General features: G+C 55.5%; 1 protein-coding gene across 1 annotated transcript in view; it reads right to left on the bottom strand.

Annotated features, from left to right (window-relative positions):
* Window positions 1–15,521, bottom strand: part of CNPY1 (canopy FGF signaling regulator 1) — a gene marked incomplete at its 3' end in the record, with an annotated part of 37,749 nt that extends 22,228 nt beyond the window's left edge. Inside the window, 1 exon segment of the mRNA XM_079710925.1 lies at window positions 15,420–15,521. Coding sequence (XP_079567051.1) covers window positions 15,420–15,515 — 96 coding nt within the window. The 5' untranslated portion in view covers window positions 15,516–15,521.
* Window positions 15,522–16,474: the final 953 nt, after the last annotated feature.

Raw genomic sequence — 16,474 nt, forward strand, 5'->3', positions numbered from 1 at the left:
CCGCTGTCTAGGGACCCCCAGAAGCCCCCGGAAACCCAGCCTCTGGGTGGCATGGCCCGACCCTCCCCCAAGAACTCGGCTCCTTCCCTGAAACCCCGGGACAGCCGCCGACAGAGCTGTCTGGCTAAACAGGTGATCTTATTAGCGGACCCAGCAGCCTCTGAAATATTAAAGGCTACTCTTCATCCCATATTTTTACATAGAGCTCTCCAGACAGACCAAACTCAGACCATTCAATTGGCCGGAGAGGCCTCCTTCCCTCTGATGTTTCCAGAAAGTTCAGGAGGAAGAGCATGAGAAGAGCCCACAGAGCCTAATTATCTTTTCACTTGACTTAAACGGTGGGCAGGGGAATCAGACCTCTCAATATAAATTTTAAAGCCTCTCAGCTGAACCTTTGTCCGCTCCAGCACTTCTGTTCGTCCTCTCAATTCATCTTATCGCGAGCAGGGCCCCCGACTTTTCCTCCTCTGTCCCACATGAAGCTCTGAAGCTTGGCAGGGGGACTTGGGGGCTGACCCCATCGTGGAGTTCGCTTGGAGGGACGTTCAAGTCCAGCGCTTGAAAAGCACGCGTCAGAGCCCCCCAAGCAGGCCGTGTAGGCTGAGGCAGCTTCCCCACCCAGAGCCGAGCCCCGCGGGAGAGCAGGTGGTCTTCACGCCCCTCCAGGGAGACACGCGGCCCCCTCCCTCTGTGCACTGTCATCTCTGTCTTTTAAGTGTCTCTCCTTTGTTAGAGACCTGGTTACAGACAAAGATTCTGCACCTGCCAGGGAAATGACTGCCCCCCAGCAGTGAATACTGGGCTTCGGAGCCTGGGAGGCCACAGGAGGGAGAACCTGCCGGGAGCTGCCGTCCGCGGCTGGCTCGGCAGGCCATGCTCTCCCGGCCTCGCTCCAACCTCGGTGCCCTTGGCCATCCTGGGTGTCCTGCCTGCATCTCCCTCTGGGCATCTCCGTGTCTGCTGGCCTCCCTGCAAGGACTCCAGTCACTGGATCAGGGCCCATCTTTATCCAAGATGGCCTCATCTTAACTACAAACATACGCAAAGATCCTATTTTCAAATAAGGTCGCAACCTGAGGCTTTGGGTGGATGTGCATTGCTGGGGGTGGGAGGGCGGGTAGAGCGCTACTCCATCCAGCACACCACCTCACCAGAGTTGCGTGTGACTTTTTTTTTGTGTGTGTGTGGTATGCAGGCCTCTCACTGCTGTGGCCTCTCCCGTTGTGGAGCACAGGCTCCGGACACGCAGGCTCAGCGGCCATGGCTCACGGGCCCAGCCACTCCGCTGCATGTGAGATCTTCCCGGACTGGGGCACGGACCCGTGTCCCCTGCATCGGCAGGCGGACTCTCAACCACTGCGCCACCAGGGAAGCCCATGCATGTGATTTTTTTTCATGCTCCTTCCCTCCTCTATGTCCTGCTGGTGTGTCACTCTCTCCGAACTTGATCTGACCACAGCCGAGGTCCAAAACCAGCAGCCAAGGGCTTCAGTCATAGGATGGCCACGCAACTCCAGGGGGGCCGTTCTTTGTAAAGTTACAGCCACAACTTTCTCCAAACACCAGAATTCTGGATCTAAGTAAAGAAAATTCCTGATTTCCTCAGAACAGGACTTCTCGAATTCGGTGCTGTTGACATTTAAGACCAGATAATCCTTTGTCATGGAGGCTGTCCTGCGCTTACAGTGCCCCTGGCCTCTACCCGCAGATGCCAGCAGCGCCCCCTCCCCCCCGTTGTGAAAACCAAGCACGTCTCCAGACGTTGCCCCGTGTCACCCCCAGTGCAGAACCACTGCTGCCCAACCAGTTTCCCAGGTGTAAGCCTCTGCTGAAGCATTCTGGCGGGAAAAATGGCTCTGCCCGCCCACCTGGCTCTCTGGCCGCCCTGTTCTTGCTTGCAGCTGTGTCAGGGCTGACCCCTGTGCAGCACATCATAGCATCCTCGGCCGAAGAAGTCCAGCCAGACCCCCCTTGCCTCACCCCGCAGGTGAGCATGCCTCCAGGCCTCTGAGAGTGGGCGCTGCAAAATGGGTGACCATGTACACTTTATTTGGGGATAGGCTTCTCCTCGTACATAGACTCTTAAAAAGAAAAAAAATTGGGTCATACTAGGCCAAAATTCTTGACAATCAATCTTCTCTGCCTTCTACAGTCACTTTTTTTTTTAATTGAAATTTAAGGAATAGTGTCCATATTTGGCACTGGTCTCTGTCACTTAACACTAAACTAAATTAAAGATTTTCTTTCCCTCAAAATTGTGTGAACTTGCGTGTAGGTCATTAGAGTGGTCGTGACATTTGAACTTGGGGGGTTTGGATAACATTTAGAAGGTTAAAAACGTGTTTGGACAGTAGGAGAGGTCCTCAAGCCTCAGACCGAGGACTTGCTGAGTGCACGACCAGATATTGGTGTGCTGTCCGCCTTCGGCTGGCTGACCCTGATTTTATCAGGCTGTTCTATCCTGCCTTTCTCCTCCTCTCCCTCTGCGGGTTGGGATACGAGCTCTTCCTTGTCAGGGGCGGTGTGCTGGTGATGCACAGCTGCGTTCGGACATGGGATCAGTCCTGATTTGTCTGTTTCCTAAGAGCTCCTTGGCTGAGACTTCAGGAACTCTGGCTGCTTTCAGCACCTCACAATCCAGCGGGCAGACGGCAATCGGACGTCCTGGCAAAATGTGGGCACAAATGGGTGATGGCTAAAGGGACAGAGATCCAGGGAAATGCCTCGTCCGTGGGGGAAAGGGGAACGTTGCCTCCTCGGTTCCCTGGAGGGCTGAGCCTTGAGCCCCTGATGTCCTGGGATGCATCAGACAGACCTGGGAGAACAAGTCCCCCTCACAGCAAATCACCCAAATTCTTGGTGAAAGTGTGAGAACCAAGTCAGCTTGGATCTCAGATAACAGCTTGAGCAGGTAAAACAGAATGTGCATCAACATCTGTTCAAAATCATAAATAGGAGTTTACTTAGATCAGCATCTGGTAGGACACTCCATAAGCGAAAATGAGACTGAAATTTAGAGAGGGAAAAAAATTGGTTCTGAAAGTTCAGCCTGATTTTCTTTAATGGCTGATTTATAACAAAGACAGTCCCATCTTCTCTGCTTGCCGATCCATGCACAGCCCTGAGGGCTGTTTCTTTCTCTGGGTCATTGTCTTTTTAAACGATTCTTTGACCATTTGTGGACCAGGACACCTTTTTATGCCATGGCTGTATTTTATGTTACCAACCATCTCCTCCTCAGTCTATAGTCAGAAAACAAAATACACTAATTTCTCCTTTATCATTCAATAAAACCAAAAAATCTTCAATGGCTATCCATTCACGCTTGCTGACATACAGATCAAAGATAGCGAGACATCTCTGGGGGGTCGTCTATGGCTTAGAGGAGCTAAGAATAAACCATACAGAGATAATGCATATGTGGTGACTTGGGAATCAGCATAACCACGCACAGACAACTGCAGAACCGCGTTTCCAAGGGCTTTGCCCCATCACAGTCATCCCCAAACACGCTAAACCCGGGACAGCAGGTGTCTGTGCCTCTCTTCCTCAGCCTCCCGCCCCGTCCACAGCAGGGAAGGCAGGAGAAAGGAAAAAGCCAGAGCTGGGCTGTTCAGAACCTTGACAAGTTTTCAGCTGGCAAACAAATGGAACTGCTCTGGACCCACAGACATAGAAAACAGACTTGTGGTTGCCAAGGGGGAGGGGAGTGGGGGAGGGATGGACTGGGAGTTTGGGCTCAGCAGATGCAAACTATTATCTATAGGATGGATAGACAACAAGGTCCTACTGTAGAGCACAGGGAACTGTATTCAATATCCTGTGACAAACCCTAATGGAAAAGAATATGAAAAAACTTGTATATGTATGTATGACTGAATCACTTTGCTGTACAGCAGAAATTAACACAACATTGTAAATCAACTCTACATCAATGAAATTTTAAAAAAAGGAACTGCTCTATATGCAATCCTGGAACATGCCCATTAGTCAGAGAGAGAGGGAACACAGGAAACTTTGTGCCATCTCCAAAAAGATTCTCAAAGCAAAGTTAATGTTTGTTCCTTTTATTTTTAAGTACGTGCCCAAGCTGGGGGGTGGCAGAGGCTGCAGACCACCCAGGTAATAGGGCAGAGAGGGTCCCCGGAAGGAGACCCCAGAGAAGACCCGGCTGACCCACGCCGTGTCAGGACGGTCTTTGGGACGCACGGGACGCTCACTTTCCACGATTCCCCTCATCTGACTTGAAACCCCTCGAGAGGCAGAAGTTGACATCAAGTCTGAATTCCACTCGCCCACAGCGACAGGCACAGTGAAAATCTGAGCGCCTTTGACCGGAGAAACAATCTCTATGGGATTAAAGCGATTTTCTTATTTAGAAGAGGAAAATACTCAGTTTGCAATTACCTGCTCCTGGTGGCAAAGTCTGTCCTTGGTGGCTCAATCTAATGGGACAAACTTTTAGCGGCTTTGCTCTCCCTTCATTGTTTCAACACGCACCAAGACGATTAAAAATAATCTTCTCTTTCCCTTTTAATTTTACGTCACCCCTCTGCCCCACATACCCTGGGGACAGCATGAATTTTTAATCCTCGTGGTTTGGGGGGAGGGCTGGTTAACCCTTGTTGAGGCGCCAGCCAGGACAGGAAGCCCTGGGGAAAAGGTCCCTCTGCTGGCCTCGCCGGGAAGAGCACTGAGCACCCACACTGAATGAAGGCCACCAGATGGTCGGGCCGCAGTAACGTGCCTTTCCCCGCCCTCGGGGCCACCAGCAGTCCCCCGATCTCGGTGGGTCCCAACCAGGCCTGCCCAGGCTGGCAGCTCCCTCCTTCCCTATATCACCCTCGGCTGATCAAGTCTCCACTCTCTGCTCTGTGATGGGCGACTGCGAGCTAATGGGTTTGTGCCGTGTGCACATAGGCACGCTCACACCCACACCCACACGCGGTGCTCACACATGCATGCACACACACATGCACTCTCCCACGTGTGCACACACGTGTGCTCGCACACACATGCACACACTTGCTCTTGTCCTCCGGGTTTGCATTTCCACCCTGGCCTCTCTGGAGGCGGCTCAGGCTGAGCAGAGGATTTGGGGGCTGCGGGCAGTTCCAGCCTGGGGCGATGGCCAGTTGCACCGCCGCCCTGGGCAGGTCCTGGGCAGTTCAGACAGCTCGCCCCCCCTCCAGCAGGAGCAAGGGGCTGGCATGGAGTCTGGAAAGTAGATGGGACTCCAGCCTCAGGTGAAGAAGAGATCAACAGTCCTGCAGGTCCCAGACGCCCCATCCCTCTGGTGGGGAGCAGCAGGCTGGCCGGGCGCTGAGTGGACAAGTGCCGGGAAGCCCCTTCCGTGCCCTTGTCCACGTGTCCATCGGCCTGGGGAAGCTGGGGTATGTCGCCTCTTCCTGGGGTATGGAGTTGAGAGGCCAAGGCGGCTGACACCCTCTGGGTCAGGAATGTTCTCTGGGAAGGGAGGCAAAGGCAGCTGGGGACCCGGTTCCTGAGGGAGAGGTCTGGGCTGTGTGGACGCAGGAAAGGCGGTGGACGTGCAGCCCTGCGCAGAGGGCAGGAGAGGGCTCTGCCGCTCAGAGACGAGCCAGCAAGCAGGCTCAGACCCCCGTCCCGATTCCCTAACCACCTTCCACGACCAGGTGTTCCTGCTGTGGTGCTCCGAGCACCTGCAGACGCTTCTGGGACAGACCCAGCGTTCGGGACACGACATGGTAGTTGATACTAATGCGTGTTTTCTTCCCTGTGGTTACGGCTCCGTGGCCCCCTGGGGGTCTCAGGCCCCTCCGCCCCTGCATCCGGGGAGGTTTTCAGGCAGACCCTTCTCTCTGCCAGAGTTTGAGACCATCGGGAGGGGAGACCAGGAGCACCTGACCTCGGAGGGACAGTTTCCCAGAGGTGGGGAGAAGCCAACACCTTTAGGTCAAACACACAGGTTTAAGAAGAAAGGGGAGAAAGTTACGGCACCCACAGGAATAAGAAGGAAGACCCGTCAGAAGGACATAAAAGGCTTGAACCCACAGAGCCCAGGCCGCGGCCCCCAGGGTCTCCTCTTCATCGTCACGAGTGGCCCCCAGGCTCCTGGACACCGGAGGTGTGCAGATGGGCGCTCAGCTCCCCTGCCCGCTTGCCACCGCGGACTGCAGAGGCCAGCCAGCCAACCCCCAATTCCAGGATCACTTACAACCGGGGTTCTTTATGGGACATAGGTCTGGCTGATCCGCTGTGCTCTTCTGTGACCCAGAGGGTGGCGTGAGGGGAGCCCATCTTTGTGCTGCTTCTGCTGGCCTGGGGGTTCCGGAGCGGCCCCCAATACCCCATCGTGGGTCCCACGAAGGACAAGCGTGTCTGTGGTTCGAAAAGGCAGCGGTGGAGGGTGGGGGCTGCTGTTGTCTCCTTTCTGTGGCACAAAGGCAGCAGGGGTGTCCTGGCTCCGAGGCCAGAGTGGCCACAGGTGCCCTTGCTGAGCCCGAATCTTCCTGAACCCCGTGGCCGCCTGGCCGTGGCCTCGTGAGTCCCCTCGTCCTGACAGCAGCAGAGGAAGCAGCTCCCTGGTGGCTGCGTGGGAGCGTCTAAACCCCGCGTTAAATCTCTTTCTGTTTAAAGTCGCTGCAGGGCTTCTCACACTCAGCCGAACCCTCCCTGAGATGTGGTCTGGTACAAGAATTGTCTGCAGGCCACGAGCCCTCTGGGGCGGGGATCTGGGGCCGCTGTCCTTACCTGGGTAGCGGCACTGAGATAGGGTTCCATTTAAAGCGGGACCCCGCTAATCCCAGGCCTGCGGTGGCAAAATAGCGATGTGAGTGGCCAGCTGTGACCACCTGGGATGGAGCGTCCGTGGAACAAGGCCAGGCTTCTCCGGGCCTGAGGTGGGCTGTTGGCTGCGCTCCATCGGGGAGATTAACAGGCTTTGGGCTGCCCTGCGCTGGGGCTCCAAGTAATAGGTTTGAGGCAACGTCACTCGGGTGACACAGTAGACGCCTGGTAACCTGAGGCGCACACACTGCGCACCACGGAGCCCCCAGGTCGTAGCTTCTCCCCAGCGGCCACATGGCAGAAACTGCTGAATGATCACCGTCCTGTTTCTTTTTTTTAATTTTAAAAAAAATTTATTTATTTTTGGCTGCGTTGGGTCTTCGTTGCTGCGCACGGGCTTTCTCTAGTTGCAGCGAGCAAGGGCAGCTCTTCATTGCGGTGCGCGGGCTTCTCATTGCAGTGGCTTCTCTTGTTGCAGAGCACGGGCTCTAGAGCACAGGCTCAGTAGTTGTGGCGCACGGGGTTAGTTGCTCCGCGGCATGTGGGATCTTCCCGGACCAGGGCTCAAACCCACGTCCCCTGCATTGGCAGGAGGATTCCTAACCACTGCGCCACCAGGGAAGTCCCACCATCCCATTTCTTTCTCCTCCCGGACACAGCTGTCCTGCAATCAGGTGAGCACGAGTGACAGAGTCCCAGCCGCTGCATGTGGGCAGAAGTGAGACACCCCACTTTTAGGTCTGCCCGTGAACCCTTCCCGAGGAGCCCTCTGCCCCGTGTGCCCCATCCTTCCAGGAATGCAGAGAACACTGAGGACTGGATACGAGGAGCCTGGGTCCCTGGGTGACCACGTGGAGTGGCCTCCCCTGCCAACCTGCACTGGACCCGACGTGGGCAGGAGGCCAGCTCTCATCGTGGGAGGCCTCCCCTCTCTTTATGAGCGGTAAAGATGCACGCAGCATCATAAATCAACGCTAGAGCAGGAGTATTTCTCTTTTTAAAAAATGAAAGAAAGAAAAGAAGTAAAAGAGAAGATGATACACAGTAAAAGCCACCAAAAAAAATTAATGATAAAGGTGCAAAGAACCCAAGTATATTGTCTTGAGGACGAGAAAAGTCACTCATTCTTCTTTAAGGGGAAAGGAAAATGGAGAGTGGAAGGAAACCAGTCAGGCTGTCGATTACTGAACACACTAATTCTGCTGGTTTCCTTGTAGACAGTTGAGAAACATGAGATCAACTTATCTCAGACCCTCAGTCCTGGGTCCCCTCTGGTCACGGGAAGAAGAGTCCACCAGAGACAAAGTGACAGCCACCCTTCACAAGCCCCACCTTCCCGGGACTGTCCAGACCTCAAAGGACGGCACAGAACCAGGAGCACCAGGAACCAGGAACGGAGGCTGCACAAACCCGGGGCGGCCGCTTCGCCGCTTCCTGCTGAGTGGTTTGTATGAGAGCATCGTGTATCTGTGTGTGGTTTCCGTCTCACTAAGAGCAAGGCTGCTTTTGAGAACTGGAACTCCTGAAATGACTTGGAATTCCTCTGATTTCTCAAAAAAATAACCCAAACTATTTTTTAATGTCACAGTAATAATCTGTTCATTATGAAAAAACGTTTGAAAGATGAGCAAAAAGAAAAGCAGCTCAGGTAAGGCCAGAGACGACCCCGTCACCACCGCAGTGTGGATTCTGTGTCCCTTCACCCCGAGAAGAGATACTCGCACCCAAGGGTCGTCTGTATACACTCATTAGTTACCTCTTTTTTGGACTTAAAAACTGGAAAACACCTTTCTGATTTTTTTTACACGCTGCCTCGCAGGTTCCTGTGAACGTAATTTTATTCACAGTTGTTCTCCAAGTAATATATTTATTAAGGTGTGAACCATGGGCTGACGATGTCCATAGAACAACATAGGGGTGGCCCCCCGATTCCTGTCTGCTAGGTGTAGCTTCCAGCCCTGCAACCCACGCGCACATCATCTCTTTCTTTCGCTTACAGGAAAATGCACGAAGGAACTCAGGACAGTCCCCCGACCCATTTCAGAGCCATCACCACACTGGGGTCTCCAGCCACTGGTCCTGCTGCCTCCTGGGCCCTCACGCTCACAGCACGTGGCTGAAGTGCGGGCGGCTGGCGGCCACCTGCCGCAAAGCCACCCCCGACCCTCAGGCTGATGGACCCTCTTATGTCGCCCCTCCTCTGCTCAGGCAGGCGCCCCTCAGCCTCGGGGTTGGGCCTCAACTGATGGGGACCTTCGAGGTGGGCCCATTCCCTTGCCCAGTGGTCTCCTGACCATGAGATACGAGCAGGAGGCTCGTGGGGATGGGGTGTCGGGGGTCTTTTGGACAAATTCCCCACTTGTTAAAAAAGAACGGAATGCAAAACTTTTCCGTCTTTTGCTCTGAACGTTGTCTACATGCGACACCTGGAGACGGGCAGCCGTGCGGGGACCATGAAGAGAATCAGCCTATGAGGCTGAGCTCTCTCTTACTGCCAAGAGCAGCAGAAAAGAAGGACAGAAAGGAATGAGGTCACTCGTGGTGCCCCGGGGCCACAGAACTCACCTCCGCCACCGCAGAACCACCTGTGCTCAGACTTTTTATTGTGTAGGACAGGAAATGCTCTTATGGCCAAACTGCTTTTAGCTGGTGTGTCTGTCCTTTGAAGCTGAGAGCTTCCCACGGCAGCATGTTGGAAACGAGCAGTGGTCACGTTATAAAGCTCTAGTGCCAGGAACGGGGACAAAGACCAAATCCATTCCTCACTGTCGCTGCATGCGGTGCGCACAGTGGCTCCTTCTGAGAGCTCTGGGTCAGGGTGCTCCCTCCTTCGGGGTGAGAATTCCTTCTCTACACCATACTCAGCGTGGGCTGGACACGTACGTGGTGTGTTGACTCAGGGCAGTCACGGTGCCAGAGCATGACTCCTGAGCTTCAGCGGTCGTGAGCCAGGAGCCAGGCCGCTGGGGCCACCGCTGGGCTGGGAAGACACCACTGGTGCTCATGGCGCTCTGGTTCCCTGGTCTACAGACTGTATAGACCACCAAACCCAGTGCTGTTTCTGCCGTAATACCTGGTCTCAGGGGAGAAGTTCTGATTGTTTCCGCATGGGGAATCAGGCATTACCGTGGCATTGTTTGGGTATGAATAATCTTCCCAAATGAAATATCTTTAGGCTACTGCCCCATGCTGAGAACAGCCATCTGCTATGGTGGCTTTCAACTTTTTGGACATGACCCACTTTCTACATTGCAACTCATTACATAATGTGTCACGAGATAACAGTTTCCTTTTCTATAAGATGCACTCTGATATTTTATGTATATTTTTCTATGCTACTTTCACCCCACTCTACTGATTTACGGCCCACTAGTGGGTGGCAGCCTGCAGTCTGGAGGTTGCTGACGGACTGAATTCCCCTCTGCCTCTTAGCTGTCCTGTTACGATAGCCCACCTCTCTCATCTTGTTAGCAAACAAGGTCGCATGGACAGTTGTGCAGGTTGTGTACTGCACGGGCCCAGGACACCACAGTAACCTGATGTTGTGGGGTGTGCACCAGGATGGGGCAGCTCTATCAAGAGCTAAACTGACTTATCAGCCAATTAAGTTAATACCAGTTTGTCAAAATTGAGTCACTGACGCTCTCTGAGCCTCATCTTCTGTATTTCTAACATGAAGCTAATTAAAGTGGCCTCATTTACCTCCCACAGTTGTTGAAAGAATTTAACAAAAACAGCTTTAGAGTCTAGTGTAAGGAGATATTGGTCTCATCGTCACTATTATTTTATTTATTTATTTTAAATGGTTTTATTTATTTATTTATTTAGTTTTGCAGTACGCGGGCCTCTCACTGTTGGGGCCTCTCCTGTTGCGGAGCACAGGCTCCGGACGCGCAGGCTCAGCGGCCATGGCTCACGGGCCCAGCCGCTCCGCGGCATGTGGGATCTTCCCGGACCGGGGCACGAACCCATGTCCCCTGCATCGGCAGGCGGACTCTCAACCACTGCGCCACAAGGGAAGCCCCTCATGGTCATTATTATTGACGATACTTTCTCTATTTGAACTTGACGTTCATAGCAGGCCTGCACGATGCCTCGAGGATGGGGTCAATTCAAGCAAACCAGACTTACTTTCTCACACCCCCGTACCGCATGTCCCTCCCTCTAGGCCACCCAGGTCAGGAGCCCGAGCCTGGCTTTGAGGCCCTAAGCCCCGCCGTCCACTGAGGCTGTGGAGCACCTGTCGTAGGCCTTGCTGGGTGACACCTCCAAGAAAACAGCGCTTCTCCCTAAGGGTCTCCCCGCCCACCGCTGCCAGGTGGGGAGCTGGTGGTGGTTCCTGGGGAGGAGGGGTGCCAGAGGGGCCGTTTGCATGGGGGGGCTTTACAGCAACTACCTCGGCTGGGTTTTCCTTGGAAGGTTCTCCAAACATGGGAGGGGAGGGGGCAGTGCTGGCGGAAGAGGGGGGAGACGGTAAAGTGTATCCTCGGGGGCGGCTGGGGCCCCATCCCACTGGGGACGTTCCAGAGCCAGGCAGAGGACACCTCCGAGGTCCCCCCACCGAGGAGTATTAGACCCCTTTCCCTGCGCTGCTCCACCCCCAATCTATCCCCTTCCTGCTCACCGGAGAAAACAGTCAGATGGAGAGAACAAGTCTCCCAGAGTCAGTGGGAGAAATGGAGCCGCTGTATCTGCCACAGCTCCCCCGACCCCAACCCTGACCCCGATCCTGACCTCAAACCTGACCCCACCTAACCCTGACCCCAGCCCTGACCCCAGTCCTGACCTCAGCTAACCCTGATGCCAACCCTGACCCCACCCTATCCAATCTCTACCCCACCCCTCATCCAACACTGACACCAACCTTGACCCCAGCCCTGACCCCACCCCACCCAAGTCCCACCCCATCCTCTGAGGGCCAGCATCCCGCAGGTGGCCACGTGGGGGGCCACGTCTGGGAGTCTGTGGCCCCGCAAGCGGCCTCAGGGGCAGGCAGCCCTGCTCATGTGTGTACGGAGCCGAGAGAGGAAAGAGGGGAACAGGGCTCAAGGCAAGGCCGGCTTGGGACCCGGGGGACACGCGACCACGGGGCCGAGCCAGAGCAAAGTGGGGCCAGCAGGTGGGCAGGGGCCCGGGGGCCTCACTGACCGTGGCCTGGGCCTGACTCCCGCAGTCTGGGCACAGCCCGAGGCCAGTGCTTCCCAGGGTCCCCGATCGCCCCGGCCGGGCCACCCTGGCTTCTGACCAGCGGCTGGGCCTTCACAGCTGGGATGCACGTGGAAGGAGTCCTGGGACAGAAGAGGGCCGGCTGATTGCTGTGCAGGCCACAGGGCGGCAATGCAGAGTGGAGGCTGGAGAAAAGGCCGGACAGAGAACGTCGCCAGGACAGGCAGCGACAGCGCGGCTGGCGCTCCTAGGCGGGTCGCGGCGGTGCGAGGGCCCCAGGTCCTCGGGGCTGCTTCAGCAGAACCTGCTGTTTGGAGGACACGTGGCCCCTCGGGCGCCTGCCCCGCCCTCACTGTGTCCTCCGCGCCCACGTCCTCGGGGACAGAGCGTGACGGGGCAGTGGCCGTCCGCAGCGGTCACACGGGCCAGCTCCCTCCCCGGCTGTCGTCCGGGGGCAGAATGTGCCACAGTAGCCACCTGGCACCTTCTCACCCAGCGCGACCCAGCCCAGAGCAGCTGTCCACGCCCTCCCCCAACGCCGCCCTCCCCAGAGCTGCCCCAGCACCAGGCTGCACCCGAGCGACCAGCCTGCATCGACAGCAGCCAGTCTGTGTGTTAACTGTCCGCTCTGCACTTGAAAGGCCAACTCGGGCCCCTGCCCCTCAGCACATGGGCCCTCGGGGGTGCTCCCCACCTCCCTCTGAGGAAGGCCAGGCTCTCCCAGACCCTCAGCTTGGAGGATGCAGCCCATGGGTCAGCGTTTCCTTCCATCGTTGGAGAAACAGAATGAAAAAGGAAAAGAAAAGACAGGACGGGGCAGGAGATGGGTCGTGTCACCCTCGGCTGGCATGTCAGGGACCCAGGAAGCGCCCTGAATCCGAGACCTCTCCCAGCCAGGGCTCCGGCCTGATCCTGCCAGGCGCTTCTTTTGTGCTTTTTTTGTGTTTCTTGAACACTAAGCTGAGCGCACACAGGCTGTGCGCCCCCAGCAGAAGGACAGAGATGCCTCCCCATCAGCACCCCCGGCAAGAACAGCTGGCCTGCATCCAAGGCGGCGGGTGAGGCCCCGACTTCATGCCGAGAGGCCCCTGTGTTTCAAGTTTGGCCAAGCAGCCCGCTGGCCGAGGAAACAACCACGGGGCTTTGAAGCAGAGGAGAGTTTTCGGAGAGGGAGGGAGAACTGCTGGGTTCTGTAAAGCATGGGAGCTGCTGTGATCACTAGCTTCACGTCGACCGCAGGCAGGAAACCTGACTTCCACACCTCAACCCCAAAGCCACACAACTCCAAAACACGGGGCCTTAAAGACCAGCCTCTCCGGGCACCGCGTACCCTCCACGTGTCTGCCAGGAGAGTCCGGCTCCAGTGCCGAAGGCTGGGGAGAAGCACCCCGGGGGCTGTCTCCCCAAGACTGCCAGGCAGCAGCTCCGTGCGGGACGTGGTCCAGGACGGCCCTGCTTCCTGTCGCCGGGACTTTGAGGTCACTCTGGTCCACCTGATGAACGCAGCAGAATGATGGCTATCAACGGCTCAGCAGGTGGAGTGTTTGTAGCAACACTGAAAACGTGATTTCAACTTGACTGTCTCAAAGCACAAGACAATAGGGAAGGGAGAGCAGGCCTGTTTCCGGTAAAGGTGAGTCCATGTCGGGCGCTCAGGGATCCTCAGCACGGACACAGCAGGAGAGCTCGGAGGATGGAGGGCCTATGTGTGCAGTGCAGTCACCGAGGGACCCGGGGACCCCGCTAGCCTGCTCTGCGTGTCCTCAACAGAAAACATAGCTATTTTGCAGGTTGCTGTCAGGACTAGAAATCACTTAAAGGCTGTCATGGCAGGTCCTCGATAAAGAGCCGCCAGCTTCCCCGGTCCTCCCTCAGGGACCCGCGTCCCTACCTTTGCCCCCGCTCCTTCCCTGACCCTCCAGGGTCTCCCGGGTCACTCTCTTTTGCTTTTTGACCTGTTAGAGAAAGACTCCTTCTTCTCTCCTGGCCCAGGTGCACCAACAATGGGTCAGGTAACCCACATTTTAACCTCTTACAATAGTGACCCTCCATTTATTTTCGAAGCTGCCATGGCCCCGGGCACACACGCCTTTCCTGGCGCTGCCTGACCATGAGAATCCTCTGCAGCCGGTGTCAGGGACCAGGGTTACTCCTCCCCTGCAGGTCGCTGGGACCAATGGGGCCACCTGGTCGCCAGGAAGGAGGCCTGTGGATGAGCAGTGGTGCGAGTTGTCACTGTTCTTCCCGGGAAAGTACCTGAGTTATCAGAATTATCTGGTAATTCTGGTGAATTACCTGGTGAGATGATGGGAGATGGGCTTTTGTGGGGAAGACAGTCCTGCCCTTCTTTCTTTTTTTGCGGTACGCGGGCCTCTCACTGCTGTGGCCTCTCCCGTTGCGGAGCACAGGCTCCGGACGCGCAGGCTCAGCGGCCACGGCTCACGGGCCCAGCCGCTCCGTGGCATGTGGGATCTTCCCGGACCGGGGCACGAACCCGTGTCCCCTGCATCGGCAGGCGGACTCTCAACCACTGTGCCACCAGGGAAGCCCTGTCTTGCCCTCCTTAGAGGGGCCTCCTATAGCTCAACACACACTTAGGCCTCCCTTAAAGACGTGTTCAATACCCTACAGAGTCCCCTGGTGGCTCTTGTCCTTGCCCGACTCCCAGGCTCTTGGATGGGCACACAATTCCAGAAAGAGGTGGAAAAAGCAGATGGCCCACCTCGGTCATTTGCTTTAAAACAAGGTGCCTGTGCTCAGCCAAACCAACAGGAAATCCAAAACCAACTTCTGTTCAGCTCCGAGCGAGCCGGATGACGCTATGGAACACCTTTTCCTGTTATGGTTCCCTTAGGATGACAATGAAATTGCCTTATTGTTCTGAGCGCTTACCACCTGAGTGCGGGGTTGGGGCAGGACACGGGAGCCTGAGTTCACCGTGGCCCCGTCCCTCCTGATTTCTCAGACCCCTGCCATCAGACGCCGAGGGCTGGGCCCCTCTCCGCATGGTCTCAGTAGTGGAAGGACATCCATCTTTCCGCTCAGACAGGTGCCTGAGTCTGTCCCGGAGATGGGTCTTGCATCCTTATCCACACTAGAAACTTCTGTGGATCTCGGAGGCAGGGGTGGGGAGCCTGCGGGAGGGTGCCCAGCCTTTGAGGTCTCTGAGCAGCCCCTGCAGCCATTCTGGGTCCCCTGCTGGCCTTGCCCAAGAACCATGGAAGCGCTATTTTTATCCTGATGAGCAATAGTGCAGAAATGTCTTCCTACTTGACAAGACACAAAATTTAGGTGCTGGGAGAGAGACTTCAATTTCAAGCTTAAAGATTACTTTGGGTCCCCCAGGACTCAGAAGCAATTTAGAGCTGATACCCTGAACAAGAGAAAGGTTAGAAGATTAAGACCAACTGCTGTTTGGATAAATGGCTGGTAATTGCCCATATCCGCAATTATACACTGGCACATAATTTCTTTTCCGCTACCTTTCTCCTCTCCTGCGTCCCGTCAGGATTTATTCTGAAGGAGCCCACCTTGGTCTTCTGCCGAGCCTTGGTGACGTCGTACTCTACCTCGTCCATCAGGGCCCTGCACACTAAACAAGCACAAAGCATGTGTTATCTCTCTGGAAGGGGGATGAGGCTCCTGTGAGCCGTTCTCCAGCTGGACAGTCAGCAAACCCACGGTCCCCGGGGGCTGGGATGGGCTCTTGTCCTTTGGCTGCTTCTTCGAAGGCAGGAATGTGCAGTTTTCAAAGACAGCCAAACGGAGACTAGTTTTCTTTGCGTGCCCTTTTGTACTCGTGTTTTTATAAACCACATTCATTTTACTTTTTCCATTTAAAACATGCTTTTTTGAAGAATAAGGAGACCCATGCTCTGAGTCCATCAGAGACCTCGAGCCCCACTGGGCTGCATTAACTACACCCAAGGAACCTTTGCAAATGGAAAAGGTTTGTCCAAAGCTGGACCCTGCTCCCAAAGTCACATTTTGGCTGAATTTAAAGCCTCAGGGAGCCTCTGCCACTTACCTCGAATGGGCTACGCAGCTGATTCCGCCCCTTCTCCTCAGGCAGGGCTGCCCAGCTGAGAATTCTCACCAAGAAAAGGTAAATGAAGTAAATGAAGCCTCTAGCGTCAGCCTCATTTGCTCCACAGGAAACTGGTTTTGAACCTGCTGTCTTTGCCCCGGCTGTGACCGAGGATGCTGGAGGAGCCTGGCAAAGCCTCGGTCGGTCATGACCACTCGCCTGGCGTTAAACGAGGCGTGAAGACGTTATCTGTCCTAGTCGAGCACTGCATTTTGGGGTGTCTTTGGGAGAACAGCATAACCTTTAAATCTGAATGCAGGCACGGCCGACCCGACCCCGTTTCTTGTGCTGTTTCCTGGTTGTACATCAGAATGGGGTGGCCGAGGGCTCAGCCTGCATCCATGGCAGCAAAGACCAACCACAGTCACGACGGTGCCATCGCTATGGACGCTTCCTGCCTTCCACGTGTCGTGCTCCACGTGTCATGCACTCGACGCTTGTCACAGCCTA

This window comes from Hyperoodon ampullatus (genome assembly GCF_949752795.1).
Source record: "Hyperoodon ampullatus genome assembly, chromosome: 9".
In the NCBI taxonomy this organism is placed as follows: domain Eukaryota; kingdom Metazoa; phylum Chordata; class Mammalia; order Artiodactyla; family Ziphiidae; genus Hyperoodon; species Hyperoodon ampullatus.